General features: G+C 41.9%; 1 protein-coding gene across 1 annotated transcript; it reads left to right on the forward strand.

Moving 5' to 3' along the window:
• Positions 1 to 1,494: 1,494 nt before the first annotated feature.
• On the forward strand, positions 1,495 to 25,176 carry aff3 (AF4/FMR2 family, member 3). Its single transcript, XM_085135449.1, has 19 exons — positions 1,495 to 4,050; positions 5,905 to 5,949; positions 9,194 to 9,271; positions 10,360 to 10,393; positions 10,503 to 10,560; positions 12,628 to 12,679; positions 12,920 to 12,954; positions 13,102 to 13,291; positions 15,348 to 17,324; positions 17,470 to 17,588; positions 17,702 to 17,867; positions 17,952 to 18,055; positions 18,560 to 18,623; positions 22,160 to 22,296; positions 22,399 to 22,470; positions 22,574 to 22,667; positions 22,759 to 22,808; positions 22,920 to 23,125; positions 23,241 to 25,176. The coding sequence occupies exons 1-19, from the start codon at positions 3,979 to 3,981 to the stop codon at positions 23,360 to 23,362; spliced, it is 3,675 nt and encodes a 1,224-aa protein (XP_084991575.1). The 5' UTR covers positions 1,495 to 3,978; the 3' UTR covers positions 23,363 to 25,176.
• The last annotated feature ends 1,384 nt before the right edge of the window (positions 25,177 to 26,560 follow it).

The following is a 26,560-nucleotide window of genomic DNA, read 5'->3' on the forward strand; positions in this document are numbered from 1 at the left end:
GCGCAGACTTTATGACTCCTGGCGGTGGCATTTGTCAAGTTTATGAAGTGGAGGGATGTTAACAGTGAGGACCAAAAAAAACCAAAAAAACAGTTGAAACTATGGGACACAGAGTAACTCTCTGACAAGTAAGTAAGGAGTTGTGTATTTATTCACTGATGCATTACAGTGAATAAATACATAATTCCTTCTTTTTTGCCTATTTGGGGTGTTTTGGGGTTCTTTTATAGCTGTACAGATATTGTGATGCATGACAGTGTTAAAATGTATCAACTATATTTTAATCACTGTATCATTATATCATCATTACCATAAGCAATGTGTCATGATCATTTTCTATATATTATGTGATTCCTGCCACAATTTCTAACAGTCGGAGGGATTTTTCAGTCTTTACTCCGGTGAAGTTTTTATTGTTATAAAGCAGCAGTAGATCATTTATTAACTACAATGGGGGGGGGGGGGGGGGGGGGGGAGGCTGGACTGTTAAATCAATTAGATATTGTATTTTAGTTAGTTCAAATTGTGAATATGAGCACTGTACAAAAATGCACAAACAGTGTAGCTCGCCCCGCTTCTGTTCTCCTCACACCTTCTCCATCTCCCTTATTTTGCAGAAAGGAGTGTGTGTGAACGTGTGTTGTCAGGAAGGGTGACTCTTGAGGCAAGCTGTGTTCTAAACAGGCAGCCGTTGAGGGATGCCGCTGTACCTTTGAGGTCCTATCACCATGGGCCTGTAACCAAGGGTGCCACTGTGTGGCTGTGGAGACTAGCTCCAGGCATTTCATATCCCTCCATTCCCAGTTCATCTGTACAGTTTCCACTCTGTTCCACAGGCAGATGCTGTACTTTCATTCTTTTTGCCTTTGTGTGCATGTAGAAGGAACCAGGAATAGTTTATGTAATATTAGAATAAACCAGCCAGATACTCAGAGAGGTACTCCCACAGACTTCTCAGATGGACTTAAATAGCTCATCGCTAAAACCACTGGGTTCATTTGGACTCACTTTACACAGAATTTTTCTCACGTTATTTGAAAAATGGAAAATATTACAAATAAACTTGGAAAGAACTGTTTGTTTATTTATTAGATATTTATTTATAGATAGGAACATTTAGTCTCACTAATTACACTCAGCTGTTGAGTTATTATTAGCATCTTAGCAATTCACTCACTTTTTTGGCTACTGAGGAGATATTTCAATGGTTTATCCATACACTTTTCTAGCAGCTTGAAATGCAGTTTTCATTTTGATGATGACTTATTCATTTTATGTATTTATGCATTGCTTTGGATTTGTGCCTCACAGCCTATCCGTCACTTTAAAGGAACTACAGTGTTCAAACCTTCTCAGGTCAGCTAAACTATTCTTTCTGTGTACATGTTTCAAGGCTACTGGAAAAGTAGCCTGGAAGCATATTAGTTATCGTATTTGCTACATTTAACTTTTTTTGTAACCTATTGCTTAAATATGCATTTTACAAAGTTTGTTTGGGGGTTTTTTTTGGGGGGGGGGGATCATACTGATGATGTGGAAGTCTCAAAAACTTCTTAAAAACTCATTCTTTAAACATGATACTCTTGGCTTTAAAGAGTTAAGAGTTCTTACCTTTTAGTAAGGAAGTACAGAGTTCATTATAAGTATATCAGTGCACAAGAAATGAATGGAGCATACCATGTAAATAAAAATGAGCATGCTCACACAAACACATGCCCGCTGTACTACTATACTATCTGAAATCAAAGAAACCATACAGAGAGCAAGTCCCATTGAACGAGCTAAAGCCAAAGGCTCACAATCAGTCTGTAAAGTCAAGTCCATCTCATGTCAAATTTAAACAAAAGAACAGCACACATGAACTCACAAACAAGCGCAGTCTTCTCATGTGCACAAAGTTTTTGATGTCTTCAGCATTTGGCAGATCAAATGAGTTTCTTCATGTGGGCTCATAAACAAGCAAAACTGAAGCCTGTGACAGAGTCACAGAGTTATCTGTGACTGCTCCCGTGTTTGGTCTTTGACAGCTGCCATAAACAAAACCAGGAACACTGTGTTCTCTGAAGTGTGTGCAGCCCAAACCAAACTCCACATTTAATCAGTTAAAATGCTCCCCCTGTCCCTCTTTATAAAGAATATGCTGCTGTTACATGGAAATAGCTGGTTTGAATGATCATGGTGTCACCTGTGCTTCTTTAAATCAATGAAGTCAGAACTCTAACGTATCAGCCTTTTTGTGTCCATATCTCATTCTTCTTCCGGCATCCCCCAAAAGCCATCTGAGTTAGAGAGACAGCTCATATTTTATTGTGACAAGGCAAAGTCCATCCAAGAGCCAGAGTTACTTCACAGGCCAGAATGCATTAAGCAGAATAATGGATGGGCTAGACAAACACACAGTGCCAAAATGTCAGAAAGAGAGATGATCAGACATACAGTACATTTTCTGTGGAGGGGTTGAAGCCTACAGCAGGACATGACAAATTCTCTGCAGATGTCTGCCCTTCCCTGAGCCTGATTCAGCTGGAGGCTTCTTCCTGTTAAAAGGGAGTTTTTTCCTTCCCACTGTCACCAAGTGCTTGCTCAAAGGGGGTTGTTTGATTCTTGTGGTTTTCTCTCTATTACTCTAAGGTTTTCACCTTAAAATATAAAGTGCCTTGAGGTAACTGTTGTTGTAATTTGGTGCTATATTAATAAAATTGATTTAAACTCATTACAACCAAGGTATGCATAGGAGCATCTCTGAAACACATTGAAACACACAACACATTGAGCTTTGAAGCATATACACTACAGCAGCAGAAGACCGCACCAGGTGCCACTCCTGTCAGCTGAGAACAGAAAACTGAGGCTACGGTTCTCACGGGATCACCAGAAATTGGATAATCAAAGACTGGAAAAACATTACTTGGTCTTATGAGTCCTGGTTTCTGATGCAACACAACAATGGTATGGTCACAATGTGGCACATTTATTTATTTTTTATTTTATTTTTTTCAAATCAATGTTTCAAAGATATTGAGATATAATGTTGGGGAGGTAATGTATTTTTTTTTTTTTGGCAGACTTCAGGCACCTTAGCGCCATAACCTACCTGTGTATTGTTGCTGATAATGTCCATCCCTTTATGACCACAACACACGTATCTTCCAATAACTACTTCCAGCAGAATAAAGCACAGTCTCACAAAGCTCAGATCAACCTGGATTCTTGAACATGACAATGAGTTCTCAAATGTCATCAAATTTCACTTAGTAGAGCACCTTTGAGATCCAGTACAGCAGTAGATTCACATTATGATGACTGTGTGATGCTAATCTGTCAATATGGACAAAAATCTCAACAAGGTTCTGTTTTGAGAGCCTTACTGAATCTATGCCATGAAGAATTCTGACCGTAAAAGAGGGTCCAACCTGATACTAGCATGGTGTGCCTGATAAAGTGTGTATGCAGAAACCAAGTTCTTACTCTGTAGCTGTTATCAACTTCCCGTATCATGTCATGCTATTATTATGTGCTCTCTGCAATGCCCCAAGTAACTGAAACTCGGTGAAGCTTGCGGGTTAAATAAGACTACTCATACCTACACCCTATTAGTTAGACTGGATGCCCCAAAACGTTTTCTAATTCTACATCATCAAGTGTGTCGTCAGTGGTGCACTCAACAGCTGACGGCTATGATCTCCCGTTTACGCACTTCAAACTTTTCGCACATCCACAGGTCCACTGAGTCGTGATCTCTCTGGTGTGAGCTACGCGTGTCATCCGTGACGTCGCCGGACCGCCTACCTCGCCCTCGGTCTGCCTCTCCGGTGAGACTCCGCTGTCGCTGCTGCTGCTGCTGTACGGTGGACCTACGAGCCAGGACCGATGCCAGCGTGATGATGGTGGTGATGGTAGTGAGGGAAGGATCGGATCTGCTAACACCAGTCCTCACTGGTATGGACGCCGGAGGAGAGCACTGACTATCCAGGAACCATGCCTACTGTCCTCGCTGGCAAAGGGAAACTTTCCATTGTCTGCTTTCTGCTCCGATGCGCATATTCTCAGGTGAGAGGGCAAAGAGCAGGGAATAGGTCCTACTTAGAAAACAGAAGGAGTAGACAGCTTTATGTCACTGTGCTTATTTTATAAATGTCATGGATGTAAATGCTGCGCTTCGTCCTCGCGTTTAAAATGTCACAGATTTGTTCCTGAAGTAGTTCGAAAATATTATGTGAATAATAACAGGTTCCTCTACATCAACTGTGTAGTTAATATTTATCACTGTGTATTTTCATTGCGGCAGAATCGTGCTTTTTGCACTCCTTTAAAAAAAATAGCATCTGTAGAATTTCCATTTAAAGCTCAGATAGAAAAGGCTAAAAATGCCTTGAAACTGAGCATAGCTTCAGTAATTGAAGATACTTTAAGAATGTAACAGGTGGTTTGCAGCCTTGTAGGCTTGCATGCTGTTTGCTGCAGGTATTGTGACGGGTTGTGGTTTGTTTGGTCCAGAGGGGGTTTACTCATCTGGGTATTGCACCAGAGCTGGAGCCTGTGATGTTAGTAGGCATGAACTTGTTAAACACATTGCACACGTAAAGTAGCACTGTGTGACTGTAAGTGTTAGCTGATGAAGCAGGGCAGACTTTTTCCTGTGCACCGCCGCAGGTACTAAAATACTATCCTTCTGTGTTTGTTTTTCATTTAGACCTAAGGCCTCATAACTGTCTTGTGGGTGTAGCAATGAGACAGCTCTTCACACACACACTATTTTCCTTCTGCAGGCTTACACTTCAGCCACTCAGACACCATAGTGAGTCATGCATGCGAGCAGAGACACACACACACACACACACATGAATGCTTTTGCTGCTCTACACACATGCACTGAAATGAATTATAAAGTGCAAAGGAAAAGTTAAATGTGTAATTGCCTAAAAACAAATTGTGAAACAGAGTCAGATCATTGTTCTGCAGGTCGGGGTTGATTCTAAACATCTGAACTCAGTATTTCTGCTGATACTTGGTGCAGCACTGTCATCTGTGGCAGACACGAAAAAACAAACGAAGAAAACCAAAACTCACAGTCAAGACGAAACCCACTCCCACGACACACACGGTTACACAGACGGGGAAGTGAAAGTAACGTGAAGCATTTATTCTTCGTCTTAATGCTTGAGCTGCGTAGTTCTGGGTTTTTCATACAAGTGAGTGTGAATTTAAATTGTGAGCTCAAGTGTTTAAAAGGATAAATGTAAGTGTGTGAGAGTTAGAGACGGTGGGGTTGCCTAATGTGGATGGAAACAGAAAGTTGCTTGCAAAAGAATCAGCATCCGGCTGATTATCTGCAGCTGTGATTTCTAAGATATGAGTCATCAAGAAGCTTAAGAGTCATCCCAACTCTCACAGTTACTGTGCATGTGAGAGACTCTCAGGTTTACAGTAAAGTGCTACGCTAAGGTATGAATGCAGCTGCAGCAAAAAGGCGGGAAGCAGAAGGTAGAAGGTGATTTTTTTTTTCTTTTTTCCTTTTTTTTAAGCCTGTTTGCATCCTTGTGATGGAGGCTGAAACGTAAAACCCGTGATCAACGCCCGGAGCGAGAAATGAACCAGCCCGTGTATTTACTGTGTGTGCGCTGAGTGCATGTGCATCGCCATGTTTGCTAATCAGCGCGCCTAAGTGTGCAGTATTTGAAATTTAAATGAATACACCCACGCCTCACTTAACTGAAACTAAGATGCTCAAATATGATTTGTGTGCACAGTCAACAAGAGCTCTTTATTCATTGTCTAATTGGTAACTAAACCTGCATCTTCTGCTTTGAAGTGTTTAAAAAAATTCCCTCTGAGTATCTGTCAGTCCTAACCCTTAGTCACGTTCTCCTCAATTACCAAACGTCTGTCCTTCTTTTTCCTCAGGGAAGAGGAAGCCAACACAACAGCTGTGCCAAAGATATATGTGAGGTAAGAAATAACTCAAGTTTGATTTCAGTTGGTTTGTTTTTAAAGCATTAGCACTTATTACAGTGTTGACTTTAAACAACTGCCTTATTAAATTTGCCACCTCATATTCGAGATGTGTCTTGCACTTCTTACAGCTCTTTCATTTGATTGCATGTCTTTGCAGAGTCATTTCAGTCTGTCTTTAGACTCAGAAGGCTGATTACAATTACATTAATGCTTAAGAGGAGGAAATGCCAGCAGTAGCTCATTTGTGGGTGCAGCCTGTGCATATATGCATTATCAGTTCATCTGCATTTGCTGAACACTTCTGTCATAAATGTCAGGAAACAGTGGAAGATATCCTCCAGCTTTTTTCCACAATCCACACTAACATTTAGATGTCATTTTGTCTTTGACTTTGGGATCTCAGGATACAGTAGCATTGATGATAATTATTGATATATTTTAATAGGACACATATGATAACATGGTTAATAATCCAGTATCAGATTCTATCTGGTTGACACTAGTGTGTAGTAGATTGTGGTTATTATTGCACCTCGAGGTTGATACCAGAAGTTTGTGCTTGTGTATCAGTTCATCTGGTTGCCTTATCACCACCCAGTAGCTGTAACTCTTCTCTTGTGCACATTTTTTCTACAGTTACAATTGTTTTCCTCACCTTTAACAATTAGGAGTTATATGATAAATTAAACAGAAACTCTTCGTAGAGCAAAAACAATAAGCATTTTAATTACAAAAACATACACAGATTTTTCTTTTATTTAAAGTTACTAAATGTTTACTGTTGACTGATACTAGCTAATCGTTCTGACCATAATTAACCAGATCTGAGTGTGTGCCGAGCGGCCCACTGGTCTAAGTTGCTACCCTGTGGACGATCACTAGTGTAGACTGAAGAGCAGGGCAAAGAAGAAGAATAGAGTTACAGAGGACCTGTTGGGGAAAGGTGGGAGGAAGATAGCAACACATAATACTCCACCTGGGAGATACTGTTGTTTTTAATGGAGAAAAGGGAGTGAGGGCTGGTGCTGTGTCCTTGGTGACTAAAGGAGAAGAGATAATGAAGTGAAAGGATGAGCGGAGAGAGGAAATACACACCCTCCAAGGCTTAATGCTGAGGGTGAGAAAAGGGAGGAGGAGAAGAGGGAGAGAAAAAAAAGTCATTTAATGTACACATATATATATATATGTGTGTGTGTGTGTATACATTATTATTTTTTGTCTTCTCTCTATCTTTTGTTTTTTCTTCTTTGGAAAGAGCCAGACTAGACTGTTTACCCCAGATTCCTGATTTTATGCCAAGCTAAGCTAACTGGATGTGGGTTTTTATTAAACACACAGATAATAAGAGTGCTAATAATTTACTTACCTGAACTCTTAAACAGAGTAAGTGCAGCAAATTAACCAAAATGTTAGCTGAATCCTTTAAGATCAGCTCCACCAACTCTCTGCCACACACACACAAAAACACACTCACGCAGATCTTCTGACATCAGATCTGATAAAACATGACCTTTTCCAGAGCATGCTCACCGCTTCAGCAGCCAAGAAACCCTCTGCTTTTGTTCTTTACCCAACGATTGCTGCATGCACATATATATTACAGCCAGAGCTGCCATGCTTCCACATTGGGACACATCTGAGGAATCACATGAGCTAAAATGGGGAATGAATGGTACAAAATCAAGACGTTTTGTTAGCATCTATGAGCTCTGGTTAGTCTGACTGCGGGCAATCTAATCAGAAGAGATTATGATCAGAGCTGGAGCAAAGGCGGTGTTCTGTGGATGCACTGCCTCCTGCGTGTGCCTGGTTTCCTCTCAAGTGCTGTGCAGAGAGAACAAATAAGAAATGGCGCACATTCTCGTAATAGTCCAGGTGTATAATAGTGTGTATTTACCACAGACTTTCACATTTCACCTCAGCGAGCTGCAACACACACACACACACACAAAACGCACACACACCATCACAGTCTAATCTGTAAGTAGTAACACAGTTAATCATTTGAAATATACTATAATGTGTCATGCATCTAATGTCTGCATGGAAACTATTATTAGGACAAACAACATAATGTACAGGTACTCATCAGACTGACAGGCCTGACATCTGTTATACTAACAAAGAAATATACAGATTTTATGAGAGTGTGACATCCCCATTAAAACTGCTTCAACTGTGGTTGACCAAGATTTTTTTTTAAAATGTAATGCATGTCATCCTTAAGTCTGAGAAGTTTATAAAATGTCCATCACAAGTTCCTTGAATATGAAGTTGTGTCTAAAACTAGTACAACTGTCTCAGTGTACAGGAAATCAAAAGCGAATGCTGATCTCTCTTTCTGTATAAATGAGTTATCAGGTGAACAGTTAGTAACCTGAATAGCACAAACATACAGTCACTGTGGGAGCATGTTTAATCTGTGGTAACAGCTGAAACACTGCATGCCACAAGAGTGAACCGAAGACCCTGCACTTTGTAAGTAAAGCAGTGTTTCCTGTAGCAGTCCGTGACGGGTGGGTCGATGATTCTTTTCGTTACTTCCTTCTAAGATCTTTGAGGAAATATTTAAAACAGATCAATCCAGCAAAGCTACATTTTCACTTTTATTGCATGTTCTACAATTGGTGATTGTATCGGCGCGCTCAGCACTGATGAGCACTCGTTGCGGTTCGCTTTCAGATGTCTTTCATGCTCTTCTCCCCAGGGCTTCCTTCCACAACAAATGTTGTGATGAGCTTTTTTGTGTGTTCTGTCTCATGTATTGAATACCTTTGAAAATGCAGAATGAAAAATGCAACAGCTCTATGGTGCAGTCCTCCTGAAAACTACAAAATCATGTCTGTTTCTAAGTTTATTAGATCACACTTTGAGCCCAAAATGTTCCATTTTGTTCACATTCAAAGCTAGTGAGCTGCTGTTACATGCACCTGTTTTTGTACACCGACAGCTCTGGGGGTTTTAATTCACTGCACACTGATCACAGATGTTTCAAGCGTGCAATTCACATCTCTCAACTTACACTAGACAGGGAAGCTAACCCATATTCACAGCCAGACACGCTCCCCCTGGTGGGGAGGAACAGTGTTCATAATTAGAGTCAGCTGTTAAACATGGTGCTCAGGACTGTAGAGAAATGAAGAAAGTTCTGCTGATTTAGTATTCAGGAAGATTCATCCATCACAGTGACATTTCACCATTGGCCTTTGACCCCCAACTCTGCATTTCTGCTAAACAGGACATGACCCAGTCCTGGAGGGACTTTGGGGACTCCTTGAGGCGTGACCCAGCACAACGAATCCTGTACAACTCCAAGGTATGTCTGTGACTTTGTGTTTATCTTTAATGTCTGAAGTTCAGCTTTATTACTTCATTTATACATCATGTTTGGGGTTTTCTTTGTGAAGTAATGGTTTTCTGTATGATTATCAGTCTCTCACATCGCTGTGAAAGGATTTTGGTCAACTCTTCTTGACAACATTGGTTTAGTTCATCAAGATTTAGGCATTCATTTATGTGTAGCTCTCTTAAGGTCCCACCACAGCATTTCAATCTGGTTGACGTTTGAACCTTGATTCTATTCTGTTGTAGATTTGCTGCTGTTCTTGGGATCTTTGTCCTGTTGCATGACCCAGTTTTACTCAGACTTCAGCTGTTGGACAGAGTTCCTCCCATTTGACTCTAGAATAATGTGATATACAGAGTTCATGGTTGAATCAGTTACAGCAAGATGTCCATGTTGTGGGGCTGCAAAACAAGCCCAAATCATCACCCGTCCACCACCGTGCTGACAGTTGATATGAGATATTTGTGCTGATTTGCTGTTTGGTTTTCTCCAAACGTGGCACTCTGTGTTATGTCCAAACATCCAAATACTTAGATCTCCTCTGTCCAAAGCACACTGTTACAGATGTCTTGTGGTTTTTTCCAGATGTAACATGTTGCCCGTGTTGTTTTAAGAGAGAAGAGGCTTTCTCCGGTTCTACTTGTAGTGTCACGAACTTTAACATTTAACATGTTAACTAAGGCCTGTAGATGTAGCTCTTTGGTTTGTTACTATTTTTCTAGAGGTTTGCACGATCTGACCTGGAGGTGAAGCTCTTGGGATGTAAATTCCCGAGAAGGTCTGCAGGTTTTAAAATTTTGCTCAGCTGCTCAGACTTTCACCTCCTGGTTCTCATCTGTGTTTGAGGTTGAAGGACTGAGATTACGCTCACTGTTTCTAATTCAGCGTGTCTGTGGTTGACAAGGAAAAACAAATGTGTGAAAAAAAACCCAAACCTCAATCACTTCTGGTGATTTTCCTGCATATTATGAGTCAATGTTTATCTATAGGGACGACACATTTTTAACTGTTAAAAGTGAGATTTACTTACAGTTGTTTTGTTGTCTGTCTTTCCAAAGGATACCAAACAGCCAACTACTCAACAAAGGCAAAGTATGTTTTTGCTGATTTTTCTGTCAAATTTGAATATCTGACATTTGTCGTAATTTACAAGCAGCTCCCTGTTATTAGTGTTGTAATCTGCTTTCTTTCTCTCTGTCAGATCGAGGGGATGTTCCGCTGCGAATGGCCCGTCACCCTCATGTGGCCCCCCACAAATCGTAAGTGTGGCCTAAGGAAACACGATCCTCTGATGTTCCTCAAGCTTGAGCTGCTTCTGTAGCGCGCACACACACACACACACACAGAGTGATGAAACACATCACAAATACTCGTGCGTGTCTCGACAACTTATGTAAACTGTATTTATCAACCTCATCGTGTCAGTAGCTGCAAGGAAAAACATGAGTGATAGCGAAAGAGGGGCGAGAGATGTAGACATCTCAGGTCAATCAGCTAACGGTGTTCCAGGCTACAAGTCGGGTTAAAGGTTACTGAACATTCCTGAAAGCTGTCAGTGGAGACCGATGTGCTGCTGTTTGTTAACTTTTTACATCCTCCTTTTAACATGAAACACATGTTGAGTGGTGTAAGCCAACTATACAATTTCACAACCTTTGTTATGTAAGACAGAATTTTTTTTTTTTTTTTGGGGGGGGGGGGTGACTTTACTAAAATATTTATAGAAAGAACATGTTTCTGCAATGTAAATAAAGCTTGTGCAGTTACATAATATAACCAATACATAACCAGTCATCTTTACTGAAGACAATATTGAGTAAAGGGTTTAGCAGTGATTGGTTAATCTGAGTTAGTTATCTTTGTATAGTTTAAGAGCCAAAGGTGCTTTATTTATTTGGTTTTGAAACTGAGTTTTATTTGTTTTGGGGAGAAAAATAACTGCATTGAAATTTAATTTTGAAATCAAAAGAAACTTAAAGTACTGTACAAAAGACTTAAACCACCATTCAACTCTTTATATTTTATTTCCAAGGAGCCAGACTTTCTTGTAATTTTGAAAGTCTTGCAATGTTTTTCTTTGGACTTTGGTTGATTTTTTTTTTTTTTTTTTTTAATTTATTCCTTGTACCTATATATTTTGGGGTTTTTCTTTTGTTTGGTTTTGTAAAAAACACTAGGCTAGTGGTCTCAAAGTCAGCCCTTTGTTATCTTGGCTGTGTGCTTAGGTTCGTTGTCTTGTTGGAAAATTAACCATTGCCCCAGGTCCAAAGGGCTCAGGAGCAGGTTATCATCAAGAATGTCTCTATACCCTGATTAGTGTCCGGATTCAGTCCTTCTTCTGAAAACATCCCCATAGCATGATGCTGCCACCACTTTAGGGATGATATTTTCAGGTGATGATGGCATTCATGCCAAAAAGTTCAATTTTTTGTTTTTGCTCAGACCAGAGAATTTTGCTTTTTATGGTGTCCTTTGGCAAACTCCAGTTGAGCTGGAGGAGGAGGAGCTTGGTGGAAGCTTCTCCTCTCTCCACAGAGCAATGCTGGAGCTCTGTCAAAGTGACCATCAGGTTCTTGGTTACATCTCTTATTAAGACCCTTCTACCCCAATCGCTCAGATTGCCAGGGTGGCTCGATCTTGAAGACTCCTGCTGGTTCCAAACTTCTTCCAGTTATGGAGGATGGAGGCCTCTGTGCTCACTGGGGCCTTTTAATGCTGCAGAAATTTTTCAGTATCATTCCCCAGGTCTGTTCCTTGATACAATCCTACAGGTCTGCAGACAATTCTTAGACTTCTTGGCTTGGTTTATACTCTGAGAGGTACAGTCAGCGATGGCATCTTATATAGACTGCCGTGTGTCTTTCCAAATTATGTCCAGTCAACTGAATTTACTCCAATACAAGTTGGAGAAACATCTGACAGATGATCAAGGGAAGCAGGATCCACCTGAGCTCAATTATGAGTGTCATGGCAACATATACTTGTTACCTTATAATGTCAAATTGAGCCATTTGAGAACACTGCAGATAACCATCCAGATAAGTGAGTGGATTTAAACCATGTCCTGGTTGCACCCTCATGTAAAGTTTCCACTAATGAATATATGTCTGAAGATCTGTGGGCTGTGTTCAAACTTATCATTTCAATAAAGAAGAATACAAATGTTTGGAAGTGCTGAAAATTTGAAATGCATCATTCTGATAGACTGATTAAAAGAATTGTATCAGATCGAATCAAGTATGGGCTGTGAAAGGTGGTTGTCCGGCAGGAAAGATTAGGTTTCAGTTGGTTCTTGGCTTTGTGACTGTGTATTTGTTGATTTACAGCATGCTTGCCGATGACTTGAAGCTGAGCAGTGATGATGAGGAAACTCCCACGGTAGGTAACACTCATCTTCCCATATTGTTGATCCTTTCTTTGTCAGTAGTCTTGGCCTGAGGCGGACATGATTAGAAGATATTGAGAATTCTTGAGGAGACAGAGAGACTATGCGGGAGAGTGTGTGAGGACAGAGAAAGCCAAAGGGAAAGAAAAAGTGCCTGGCTTCTCCTCTTGAATGACACTTTTTCTGTTAATGTGTATAATAACAAATTACTGTGTTTGTTTCGTGTCCCACAGGTGATTCACGAGTCAGCTTCCTGGGACAGACACAGGTACCTGCTTACAAATCCTTCACTTCCTTTTCCTTTTTCTTCTGTATGCCTGTAAATATGAGTTAAATATTGTGAATAACAACAGTATATATGCCTGCGTACCCCCTCTGACCCCTCTCTGATGTTTGTGTGTGTGTTGACTGACAGCCTGTCAGCACAGCGAGCGCACACACATGGCAGGCGGGTGAGACATTCCAGTTCAGACTCCTCAGGCTCAGACTCCACCAATGAGTCAGGCAGCAGTAGCTTTCATTCCCGGAGCCCAAGCCGGAGTCCAGAAGTTCACCCTGATCCCGAGTCGCCTGCCAACATCCAGCCACTGTGCAACAACAAGGAGGTACCAAATGCTGAAGCCACAGCCTCCCCGTCTGCGTTCTCCGTCTTCTCTGCCCATGTCTCACTTGTTTCTCTCCTTCTCTGTTTATGAGCCTGAGCGTGATTTCTCTGCAGGGAGTTGTGGGCTTCGAGGCAGTTGACAGCAGGTGTGGAGAGGGACAGAGCAATGAGGAATGCATGCAAGTGGGAGAGGAAGAGGACTTGGGGGTTGAGGGGCAGAGGTAGCTTGGAGAACTAGTGCGTAGGTGTCGTTTTAAAAGTGTGACACTTAAAGAGAGAAGCTCGGGATGTGGAAGTCATAAAAACCTGAATTCAGGTTGACAGCTACAACTAGACCTTTTTCAAAAAATAGATATTACAGCAAAAATAATGTGGACTGCTTGTTTGTTATTATCTCAAATAAATACAGATAGGGTGTAGGCCAGGGTATCGGCTGTTGGAGGTTGGGGGCATTGTAGATGTGTGTTGTGTGGGAAATGAAGGGGAAACCAGCTTCTCTTCTATGAATGGAAGGCCCTGTATGACATAGCACAGACTGTATTACTGAACATGCACAACATTGGGCCCCTATATAGAGGAAGGGAGTGTGTTTGTGGGGAGGGAGGGGGGGTGTAAACCATGTGTTTTTCATTTACGTCAAGTATTTGAGTGTCTCCCAAGGAACAGATGGGGGGTTGGAGTTGTGGAAGCAGCAAATCCAGAGTTCCAGGTAGTGAGAAAAAAAAGGGAGGGACAGAAAAGAAGGAGGGGAGGCAGTCAAGAGGGCACAAGAGATGCAGTGTCTTCTCTGGAAAGGGAGCGAGGGATGAGGGTAGGAGGGCAGAGGGGTCACTGTTTGGCTTGAGGAGTGGAGGTTTAATTTAGCTCCTGGTCAGCGAAGACAGAAAAGAAGTGAGCACGTAAGAGAGAGAGACGTTTACGCTCCAGCTGTGAGTAAACTCTTTGTTGTTGTTGTTTTACGTGAGTAAAAAACTTCTACTTTCCTTCTGATTCTTATGGTTAGCAAGCCAGTGTTTGAGCAAACATTAAGTGAGTCATTTGGTATAAGTGGATGAGGGGTTGAGCTACTGTAACCTCAGTCCGGGTCCACTGAGCATGCGTTGGAAAGTATGCTGTTGAAAGGTTCTAATGTTGGAATTTATTTATGAGTCATAATCCAGATTTGTCATTTGGACTTTAAATAGTTTCACAACAGCTGAGCCGGTGAGGTATTTTCTCATGTGCTGTGAATGTATTACAGTTTTACATGTTTCTATTAGAATGTGCAGATAGTGATATATACACATTTGGCTGAGGCTTGTATCATTCCTTACGAATGTATGTATGAATGTAAGATTAAGTGATCCAGAATCGTCTGTTCTCCCTGGATTATCACAGAATTAGCCCATAATGATGTAAAATAGGTCAGGAGGTTTAATTACTCTCCTACTTATAGTAGTAGTGTAATATCTTGGGTTTTTTTAGTAGTATTTCATGATTTAAGGTTTGACCTTTCAAATGCACGTGTAGCCTGCAAAAAAATTTACTGCATAATTAAGTCCTAACCTCTTGCTTTATTAGAAGCCCCTGCAATCTGGCAAGTCTCCACTGCTTTAGCATCAAGCTGTTTCTTTCCTCAAACTACTGAAATCATTCCACACTCTGTTCTATAAAATTATTTTTTTTATGATTGAATTGTTCACTCACTTTTTATATCCTTTTGTGTCTGCTTTCTGGACACATTCAGATCAGGTTGATGTAAATAAGAATAGGTTGATGACAACTTTTAAGGACCTCTTTAGCCAGCATTGCCTTTTTATGATGGAAGTAGTTGAAAAAAGTACATAAAATAGAATTAGCTGATTTTCAGCCAGTGGCAGTGATAAAATGCTGTGTGCATATGGCTATGTCAGTAATAATAATTCAGATCTACAGTGGATATAGCTGCATAATACCATTTTTATTATGTTGTTCCAGCCTATTTCTTGTATGTTGAAATCCCCACAATCCCCGACTGTCATCAATATTTTATGATTAATTTGTCTTTTTATCTCTCTTTGTTTCTGTGTTTTCTTAAGCCTGATCACCCCCCTGCTGCCCAGTGGCAGTTAGATAAATGGCTGAAGAAGTCGCGGAAAAAATGTGCCAGCACTGAGCAAAATCCCTCCCAGACTATTCCAGGACACCTGCACTCTCCCCACACCCACCGAGCCCCATCCCCAGCAAGGTCATTTGACAGCAATCAGGAATACAGCCCTAGCCAAAGCCCTATTCCCAGCCCACAGTTCAGTTACAGCAACAACAACAGCCCCCTTCCAAGCCCTGGTTACAGCTACTGTCCAAGTCCGAGCCCATTTACCAGCACCTGTCAAAGTCCCAGCCCTAGTCCAAGGCACAGCCCAATTCCAAGTCCAGTTCTAAGTATTTGCCCCAGTCCATGTGGGACACTAAGAGACAGCCGTAGTCCTAGCCCTATAGCTAGAGATCCTCCAAGAAGCCCGAGTCCCAGTATACCTGCTCCTTCCAGGGTTTGTCACTACCCTGAGTTTCAGAGTCAGAACCAACCTCAACCCAGTCAATCAACCAATTCCCACAGGATAAAAATTAGGCCATGGATTGCCCCGGTGTCTGACACTAATACAAATATCAAGTCCACGAGTAATACTCATCTTCAGCCATCTCACAAACACAGGCCCAAGACTCGACCACCACAGGACCAAGGCCAAAGTCAGACTAAATCAAAGGCTTCTGTCATTTTAACCTCTAGTCAGAATCAAAGCCACAAATCTAGACCCAAGCCTAACTTTTATCCAAACTCTAGACAGCTGGCTGATGCGTCCCAAACTAGAAACACATCACAGTTTGAGCAAATCCAGGGAAGCAGGTCCAGTCACAAGCCCCGACCTCCATTTCAACCAAATTCTCAACATAGCCCCACAAGAGCAAAGCATTTAGTCCCTACTGCCCGTGAAATCAATCCTATTCTTAATTCTCAATCTACCTCCAGAGCTGCTAGTAATTCTGGTTGTGGGCCAAACTCTCAGTCCATCCCTGGCCTCAAAAAACACAGGTCCAAGTCTTGGGAGGCCACTGCCCCCACCACTGTGAATGTTAATCACGCGAAAACAACACCGAAAAAAACTCAAACTAAGAAACAGGAGGTGGAACGCAGAAGAGATCATCTGACCACAGGAGAGGGGAGAAAACACGAGAGAAAGGAAGATAGACAAAAGGAAAAACAGCAAGGGAAACGGGAGCAAAAGGAAGACAGGAGGCTGGCGGAGGAGCAGCTATTGAGACGGTCCTGGATCCAGAGTTCGGCTGAAGAAGACGAGGGGGAAGAGGAGGAAGGAGTGACGGAACAGGACAGGAGGAGAGAGGAGACGGCAAGAGAGGAAAGTCGGAGGAAGAGGGAGGAGCAACAACAGCGACATAAATGGGAGGCCAAACATAAAGTGACTACCAACCACTCACATCAGCAAGGGGGGACAAAAAAGCGGGGAAGAAGTGAGGAGGAGAGACAGTTCCAGCCAGACCCGTCGCCTCCTTCATCATCACGGTCCCCAACTCCTCAGAGAACATCCTCCTCATCCTCTTCTTCGTCCTCATCAAGTTCAGATTCTGAATCTGAATTTCAAGCTCCGATTACCAAAGTCCCAGCAGACTCCACCTCTCAGAGGAAACTCGCCAAGCCAGGGCAACAGGGCCCAGGAAGGCCTGACGCCAGCAGGCCTAAGGTGGTGCAGCACAGACAACCCAGCTCAGGTAACCCGAGTGAGGACCAGCAAAGTGCGGGGAAGCAAAAACTCTACACCCTCGTCCCCTTTGGGCGAGGGAGCAAGGCTGCACCCCACTCCCAGCGAGGGCTCCGAAATCTGGTGGTGCACATAGACCTCTGTCTTCTCAAGAGGGTCCCAGACACTGCTACTCAATCCACTCCTAAAAAAACCTCCTCTTCCTCCTCATCTTTATCAGCCAAGGACAAGCAAAGTGAGGCTATGAAACACCTGCACGTCCCTGAGACACAGACTAAAGACAGCACAAGAAAGCGCAAGGTAGACAGTGTTTCCTTTCATTCTTTGCTAAATGTGACGTGCATGTCCACAGAAATTGAATAAATCATTGTGTACTGTAGGAAAAATGTCATTTGAATACTTTTGTATGGTCTCATGATGTACATGTGTGTTTGTGTGTGACCAGCTGGAGAATGGTGTGTCGCACAGAGAAAACAAGAGGAGTTATGCAGACAAAACCTCAGGCCACACAGAGTCGTCATCTTTCACAGCTGAGACCGTAACGACTGATACCGTGGACAGTGGGTAAGAAAAACTACGACGACACACTTCAGTTTGCACATACAGCCACGTGGCATGCACACCCAGTTGCACTGATGCAATTTAATCCCATACTATGTGGCATTTGTATCAATCAGGTGTGTGGAGGACGATTTGGACAGTAAGAGGCCGCTGTCTCCGCTGTCTCCCTTGTCTCCCCGGCCCCAGAGCCCCGAGATCCCCAAGTCTAACTCCAAAACAAAAGCTGCAGAACAGCATCACACCCACAAGAACAAAGACAAGAACAGAGATTCTGCGATAAAGGTAGCATAAACAGCTACTCTAAATAATGCCAACTCCACTTATTCCAACCATTTTTGCTCATCCCGTCTCCTTTCATGCACTCAGCCCAAGATGGAAGTGGAGTGTGTGAAAGTGTCGAAGCAGCCTCAGCCGCCACCTCAGTCCTGGAGCACTGCAGCACAAAGGGGGACTATGCCAAACCACGAAACGTGAGCAATCCCGCGTAGTCCACACAGTCCATTCCTGCACAGCCCACACTGCCTTTCTCTTATAAAAACACAGAATGACAGTCTATGTAATCTTAGTGATGATATGTAAAAAGGATTATATAATAAGATTCCACAAAAATCACTATAATTAACCCAGACTGCATTTCAGACAATGTGTAATTAGATCATGATGAAGTTGTCAAGGGTCACGTGATTACATTTTGTTCATGTCATCAAAATTAGGAAACCTTTGCGATAAACACAAAACCCCATGTTTCACAGTAGATAAGGTCATTTGATTTACCCAAGTGTAAGTGCTGAATATTCAAAATACATTTAATTTGCTTTGCTAATACACTTTTTAATTGAAAAACATCACCAACATTCAGTACTTTCATTTTGAGACATTTTCCCTTATATCACCCAGTATGCTCTGCATGATCTCATAAAATACTCTTTACAGTCTGTAATCAACGTTATTGTGTGTTTGTCTCTTTTTTCTAGTCCTCACCATGCTGAGTACTACTTACATGAAGCCAAAAGGATGAAGCACCGTGCTGATGCCATGGTGAGTCTTGTATCTTTGCTTGAATATAAATTGTTAATATTGAAATTATAGTTATTGCAGATAACGTGGAAGAAGTTTGGAGCTTTATTTATTTATTTTTTGAAATCTGTGTTCATTAAGCATGCAGTTCTTTGTCTCTGTGTAGCTTTGCATGATTCACAGTTCAAAATAATCCTTCTTTATGCATTTATGGACTGTGACGTAGCTCCTCGCTTACAGTGTCTCCGAAATCACAGACTGCATTTAAAAGATGGGCATAGCTACTGTGACATCACCCATCTGGATTATGAACATGGAAGACCCTTGTTAACAAAGTGACCATACTTGGATGAGAGTAGGGAATGCTAATTTATCAGCTAATGTTAACAGGCTTGGTTTGGATGCAGCACCCATAAACTTTGTGGGTGCACTGCGAAATCAGTGTAACATATAAATAAAATACACAATACAAAATTTCACTCAGTGAAACAGCACAAAACTATTCGACAGTGTGTAGCTCACATTATTATTTGTTATTTGTCGGATAATAGAAGTAAAAATTAAAAAACAACTACTCTTAATGCAGGCGTTCACAATGACTGCGTGATGGATTCATTTGATTTTTCAAACTGAGCTTGAGTTTTCAGATTTTTCCGACCAATCAGACCACTGCATTCGGCAATAAATGTGCACCAGTACTGAATATACAAATAGTGAAATAATACAATTTTACCTCAGACACACAGCCGGATGCTGCTCTGGGTCAGTCGGCTCTCTAAAATGATTTCTCTCCCTCCTAAGATGTGTTCCCAACTCTGCCAACATGAGCTCAAACTGCCCCACTGACATCCTGTAATATGCACGACAGCGGCCGCGATACAGCTTCACCTCCTGAAATTCTCCATGCTGCTGCCTTTTCCTGGGAATCGATTTCTCTCGTTTAGAAACCTCAGGAGCAGCTGATCATCCCAAACAAATTAGAGACCAAAACTTTTTTTGTGCCAGGCTTTAAGTGCTATAGTGTAAATATGCCTATCAAGTTAAACATTTTAACATTGGGGTCTTTGTGGATTGACTTTTTTTTTAAGTGGCCAATCCAGGAATTGCAAGAACCATCTGAAATGAAACATTTACAGCACTTTGAAGCATACCCTTACAATAAAGATTACACTGACACCATCTTCTGGTACAAATTGGTTTATATCAGGGCGATTGGGGTGCCAGCCATACTTACAGCCAGTTTAGAATCACTAAATAACCTAACATTTTGGCTTCTTTTGCCTCTCCAACTGTGGGAGGAAGCAAGCTACTGGACTCAAACCCAGAACCTTTTTGCTGTGACAGTGCTAAACATGTACCACTGGTCTGCCCAAAAAAAAAAAGAGTAACAAATAAAATAATATTTTGCCTCTTTTAGAGATGGACCGATCCGATATTAGTATCGGTATCGGTCCGATACTGACCTAAATTCCTGGATCGGATATCGGAGAGAAATAAAAAATGTAATCGATCCATTAAACATCAGAAAAGCACCTCACAAAACTTGCGACACGGCGTAACTCGGCTCATAACCGTAGCACATCGACCACAAGTGATAGAGCGCTGTGTGTATTTGTAGCCTGCTAGCAAACATTTCATCTCCAAGGAAGTTATCTCAGAGAGAAGTAAAGCAAGTGTGTAAGTTCATCTCTGAATGTTTGTAAAGCATTCCCGCGTTAAGCTTAACAACCGATATATAGAGCAACTGCCTCTCTCTCTCTCCTGCTGCTACTTCAATCATGAAACTGCTTAATGATCAGCTGATCAGCTTTTCTGTCGCGAGTCCGTCTCTCTTCTTTGTTTTTGGCCCACTTTACACCAGAAAGAGGAAACCAGCGGCTGAACAACAGCACTGCAGCACTATTAAGCTTGATCAGCTGTTGTTAGAATTTATTTAATATTACTTTCAAGATCAGGATCTTTTTCTACGCAGCTGACAGCTGGTAACTGTGCAGGGGCGGATCTAGTTTAGCCGGGGGGGCTGATAGGGCATTAACAGGGAAAAGGGGGAACAAAGACATACTTTTCTTTCTTATTCTCATTTAAAATATCTAGCTTTTAATTATTTAATAATTATCTGAATCGTACACCCAAAGTTTTAATCTGATGTAAAATATATAGAAGTCCATTACTGTATATAGTAACTGTTAAGTCTAATATACCCTAGTAAGCTATACTACTTTTTCCTTTGGGAACCATCTGTGAATTCTGCAATTCTGTAGAAGAAAGATGTTGAATCTATTTAATTATTCTTGAAAAATAATTTATTTCTGTGAATTTTTTCACCCTGCATCAAATTAAAGTTGATTACATCGATTAAGCATCATGAGGAAGAGGGTGGTTCCCTTTTTTTTTTTTTGCTGGGAGTTTGCAACCCTATTAGTTAGGTTGCTTAATATTTCTGCTAAGTACTCTTTAAAATACCAGAATAGGGAGGATGGAGCAGGTTTAACTTTATTAGATTGATCAGTTTTGCTGAACTATGAAATGTCTGTGAAGGTTCTCAGTCATCCAGGTCATCGTAGTCAAAGGAGCTTGCAAAGAAAAGCGTCTGGACTTCTTTCGGGCATTCACCCGAAAGACAAAACGTCAAAACACAGACTTAACAATGTGGTGTATGCCGTACAGTGCAGCGAGGAATGCCCAGACCTCTACATTGGAGAGACCAAACAGCCACTTCACAAGCGCATGGCACAACACAGAAGAGCCACCTCCACAGGACAAGATTCAGCTGTCCATCTGCATCTTAAGGATAAAGGTCACTCTTTCGAGGATGCCAATGTTCACATTTTGGACAGAGAGGACAGATGGTTTGAAAGAGGAGTGAAAGAAGCCATCTATGTCCACTGTGAGCGACCATCTTTGAACAGAGGCGGTGGTTTACGACACCAACTCTCTGCCATCTATAATCCAGTTTTGAGATCCCTTCTCAGACGCCTTAACACCCACTCACACCCTGGGCCATCTGACCTCAGGAATTCGCATGATAAGGTGGGGCCAGGTTTCACAATGAACTCACCCGAAACTCTGGCTGATTGGGACCCACACCCAGTTCCACACCTTGGCTCAGGCGATTAGAGGATCATCAGGGGGTCCTTTTGTCCCTCTGTGGGGGGACACTCCCACCAGGTTTATATCTGGGACTCTCCACCATTTGACCTTAGAACTGAAGAAGCCTCTCGGAAGAGAGGTGAAACGTCTTCAAGTAACTTAAAGAAGTCCAGACGCTTTTCTTTGCAAGCTCCTTTGACTGAACTATGAAATATTTTGGGTGCAGTGTGTTTTTTTTTTACATACAGATATAACAGAATAGCTTTAGTGTTGTTGTTGTTTTTTAACTTGAGTATGAACTTATACAAAAAGCAGCGAGATATTAAAAAAACAGTTTTATTGATTAAAAAACACACTATATCGGATTCATATCGGTATCGGCAGATATCCAAATTTATGATATCGGTATCGGACATAAAAAAGTGGTATCGTGCCATCTCTAGCCTCTTTTGATTATTTCTTTCCAGGTCGACAAGCTAGGGAAGGCTGTGAACTATGTTGATGCTGCTCTCTCGTTCATGGAATGTGGGAAGGCAATGGAGGAAGGGCCGCTCGAAGCAAAGTCTCCTTATACCATGTATTCGGAAACAGTGGAGCTCATTAGGTGAATGACATTTCAATGCTAAAGGGGTCACAAGTCCTTTGGATTTGAATATGTGCATAAACACAAATTGCGGCTCTGGTGTTAAAAACCCTGTTTCTTAAGGTACGCAATGAAGCTGAAGAGCCACTCTGGCCCCGGGGCGAGACAGGAAGACAAACAGCTGGCGGTTCTGTGGTACGTATGTTGTCATCTCATCTGTTTAAGCCACATCTATCATCATACTGAAGGACATGCATTTTGAGGATGATTTTGCGCCATGTCCGACTCTTACCCACAGTTTCCGATGCCTGGCCCTCCTTTACTGGCAGATGTTTCGCTTGAAGAAGGATCACGCGCTGAAATACTCCAAAGTGCTGCTGGATTACTTTAAGGTACATCTAAAAACAAGTCATTTACTTGAAAACAAGTCAACTTTTATGTGTGGATGACACGTCAATAAGCCTTGTTTGCATGTTGTTACAGAGCTCTCCTAAAGTGCCTACTACCCCACCCGGTTGGAGTGAGTCTGGGAAGTAGGTGGATGATAACTTTGAATGATCGGCTTTTTCTTTAGTCCATTTAGTCCACTGAAACCACCGCTGATTGCCCATCACTCTGTTGTGTATGTGTGTTTTCACTCTTAGGGGTACAGGAGGACCCCCCTCTTCACTCTCGCCTAATACCAAACACCTCGCACGGGTTTCCCACGAGGGCAGCAGCTCTGCCTCCCTCATAAGCATTCCCCACCGTATCCACCAGATGGCAGCAACTCACCTGAACATTACCAACAGTGTGCTGTACAGCTATGAGTACTGGGAGGTGGCAGACAACCTTGCAAAGGAGAATAAAGGTAGTGGTGATATAAACGGGAAATAAAAAGGGGAGAGATTACCGTGAAAATATGTCAAATGCATTATGGTTTTCAGATGTTTTAAGACCAATATCTTTTTTTTCTTCCTCATCAGAGTTCTTCAACTACTTGAATACTTTGTCTGGGCCATTGACTCTTCACAGTAGCATCGCTCACGCTGTCCAGTACACCAGGCAGGCCCTTCAGTGGATACGCATTAGTGCCAAACTCAACTAACTTAGAAAGGATTCACTATAACTTGCCCACTGGATCTCATTGACGGTAGAGGAGGTAAAACTCTGGAGAGCACTGAGATGGATGAACTCCCACAGAGCCTAATAACCCCCACAGTATGTTTTGGTGCATACGCTTCCTTACTGTGTGCACATTAAATGAGCCTCTTAACCATTTGCCAAACGTCCCTCGGACCTTGGAGGATTCACATGTATGTTCAAATTCACCCGGAAAGCCTTTTTCATACTTTGGAAGTAATCGTTAATCTAACGGACTTTCTCTCAAGGGGCCAAAGCAGGAGAATATCCTTAAAAAAAAAAAAAAGACCTACAACTAGAGAACTTGTTTGCATCTTTTGCTAATGAGGGTTGTAATGATGTACTTTTTTCATTGTTTTTACTGTGCAATATTTGATGGATGGTTTGTTTTTAGAAAAAAAAAGAGGAAGACTTGCAAGAGAATAAAATGTTTGTCCCTTTTTATTTTTGAGTGTGGAGTTACATAAAGAAACTTTGTACTGAAGAGGTCTCTCTGTCGGTTTACAAATTGGGTCTGGTTAAGGGTTACGTGGAAATACATACAGGATGATAATCTTTTCCCTCAATGAGGAATATTTATTCTAATAATCAGCATGTCAAACCCATCAGAAACCACTGGATGATGGCTGTATATAGTGCTTTTCTACTCTGAGCACTCAAAATGCATTTTACTAAAAGCCTCATTCTCCCAGTCACACACAAATTCTTACAAGTGCTTTTTTCTACACCTAAGCACGCCCTGTCTAACATTTACACACTCCAGTGGATGCACTAGATTTAAATATCATCCCCAAGAATACTTCAACATGCAGACTGGAGTAGCTGGGAATTGAACTACTGACCTTCTGATTAATAGACAGCCTGCTCTACCCCAATGTTGAGATTACTTGAGAGAAAAAAATGTAGGTGGCTAATCAGAGGCAACATGTGTTGCATGTGTTTCAGTGTACTTAATGAACCTTTAAATAAGTGCAGGTGTACGTTTATAGAAAGCTACTTTGCATATTTTTGACCTTACTTGTGAATAAGGACTGCTCAGATAAACACACTTTCTTATGAATGTTTCTCATTAGGAAACTTAGTTCATTATACAGATTATAGCTTTGCTGATAGGTTCCTTTGATGATTTGGAGGAGGATCTTTTCTGGGCTTTTTTTCCATTACAGACACTCATGCACGCACACACAGTCATAGTTGATTTACACACAAGAGAGGAAGGTCCACACAATGTGACTGTAAACAGATTTATGGTCCCCAAAACATGAGTCATAAACACATACACTCACACTGAGTGAAAGTCAGCCTCATTAGTCACCAAGTTACACTCTCCATCACTCCACTCCACCACTTCCTGCTGCACCAACACAGATGTCGCGCATGAAGCTTCAGCATCCGATGTCTGGTACCATAGCAACAGAGAACAACCAATAAGGGGTGTGGGGATGGGAGGGGTGAGTGCTTTTTGGGACAGGCTTGGGTCAGTAGCATCCTTGCTTTCAGTGAAATACGAAGTCTCCGAACACAATCCGTAGAAGACTACTTGTTTATCCCCGTGAAAAATATGACCCACTTTATTTACACTTCCTTTAACACGCAGGCTCCTGTGTTGCAGTCTATATTTTAAACAAACCGATCAACGATGAGAAAGCTTTGATTAAGTGTCCAAATCAAACAAGGTACTACAAAGGAGACAGGGCCCAGACAAGTTTTTTTATGCTTCTCAGCGTCCAACTCGCTTATTTTGCTAGCGATGGAGGAAACTCCACCCCGTCTTTGCTTTTGCTAGCGCTGTTTTTAATACTATGCAAGACTACGGTTAAAATAGAGAGCAGGTTCGCGCGGATGAGTGTTCACGTCCTCGTTCGTGCTGCACGTGCCTCTGCGTCACGGCCGTCAGTTGCCTGTGAGATGAACGGCCATCTGAGGACAACCGTGCTGGGAGCCAGACAGTATACGCACACCACGAAAAAAAAAAAACGGTGTATGTGTGTGTGTCCCTAGACTGCTCCGCCAACCGTTGTTGTACCGCAGAAAAGCGGACACCTTGCACACAAACCCTCCTGAGTTCAAATGAGCAGCGTCACTCTGAAATAACCGACTGTCGCCGCAACAAAATAGCGGCTTCACAACGGCGACTGTTTTTCGGCTCCCGAGTGAGTAAATTAGCACCGCCAGTGGGTTAAAAACTGCACAGAGCTTTCATGAACTGTTATAGACAATCCAGGTGACATGTACGTGACTGTCCGCGTAGTGGCAGCATCGCAGCTTCAAGCAAATACTGTATACAGTGCTGAAAACAAGAAGCCGGGGATGACGCGTCAAGCTACCTGAAAGGGTAGACGACGACCGGAAGTTGGGCGTACTTTGTTTTTGAAAATAGCGGTTTATGCTAGGCAAATTTTTCAGTTTAAATCAACAGATATATAGAAATGTGTGTTTGATTTTAAGGAAAGCGCACTAATTATATTTTGGTATTTTTTCTACACTATCTACACATTTTTCTAGCTTATAAATAAAATAAATATGACATAAAACTACTGTGTTAACAGTCTGGATATTGTAAAACTGGAGGTATAGGTCAATTAAATTCCACATAATTTTGCTCCCTTACACAAAATGTTACCATAGTGGTCTATTTTTGTTCTACCTCTTTTGGCTGCTCAATATAGGGGTTGCCACAGTGGATCATCTGCCTTCATCTCACCCTGTTCCTAACATCCTCCTCTGTCATAACAACACTCTCCATGTTCTCCAAGAACTGTTGTCTTCCTCATCTCCTCCTGCCTGGCAGCTCCATGTCCAAGATCCTTTGTCCAGTATATCCACTGTGCTTCCCCTGCACATGTCCAAGCCATGCCAGCTTTGCTTTGCATTTGTCTCCAAATCGCTCAACCTGAGGTGTCCTTATGATGTACTCCTTTCTAGTCGCGTCCATCCTGGTCAGTCCCAGTGAAAATCTAGCGTATTCAGCTCATGTCTTTTTTGTGTCAGCATCTCCAAACTATATACCATAGCATCTCGTAAAACTTCCTTTTCACTCTTGTTGCTATCTTTATCTCAAAATTACTCTTGACACTTCTCTCTGTCCATTCCAAACTGCCTGCACTCCTTTCTTTACCTCCCTTGTATACTGTACATTGCTTTGGATGGTTGATCTCAGGTA

Source organism: Neolamprologus multifasciatus, chromosome 16, assembly GCF_963576455.1.
Source record: "Neolamprologus multifasciatus chromosome 16, fNeoMul1.2, whole genome shotgun sequence".
Classification (NCBI taxonomy): domain Eukaryota; kingdom Metazoa; phylum Chordata; class Actinopteri; order Cichliformes; family Cichlidae; genus Neolamprologus; species Neolamprologus multifasciatus.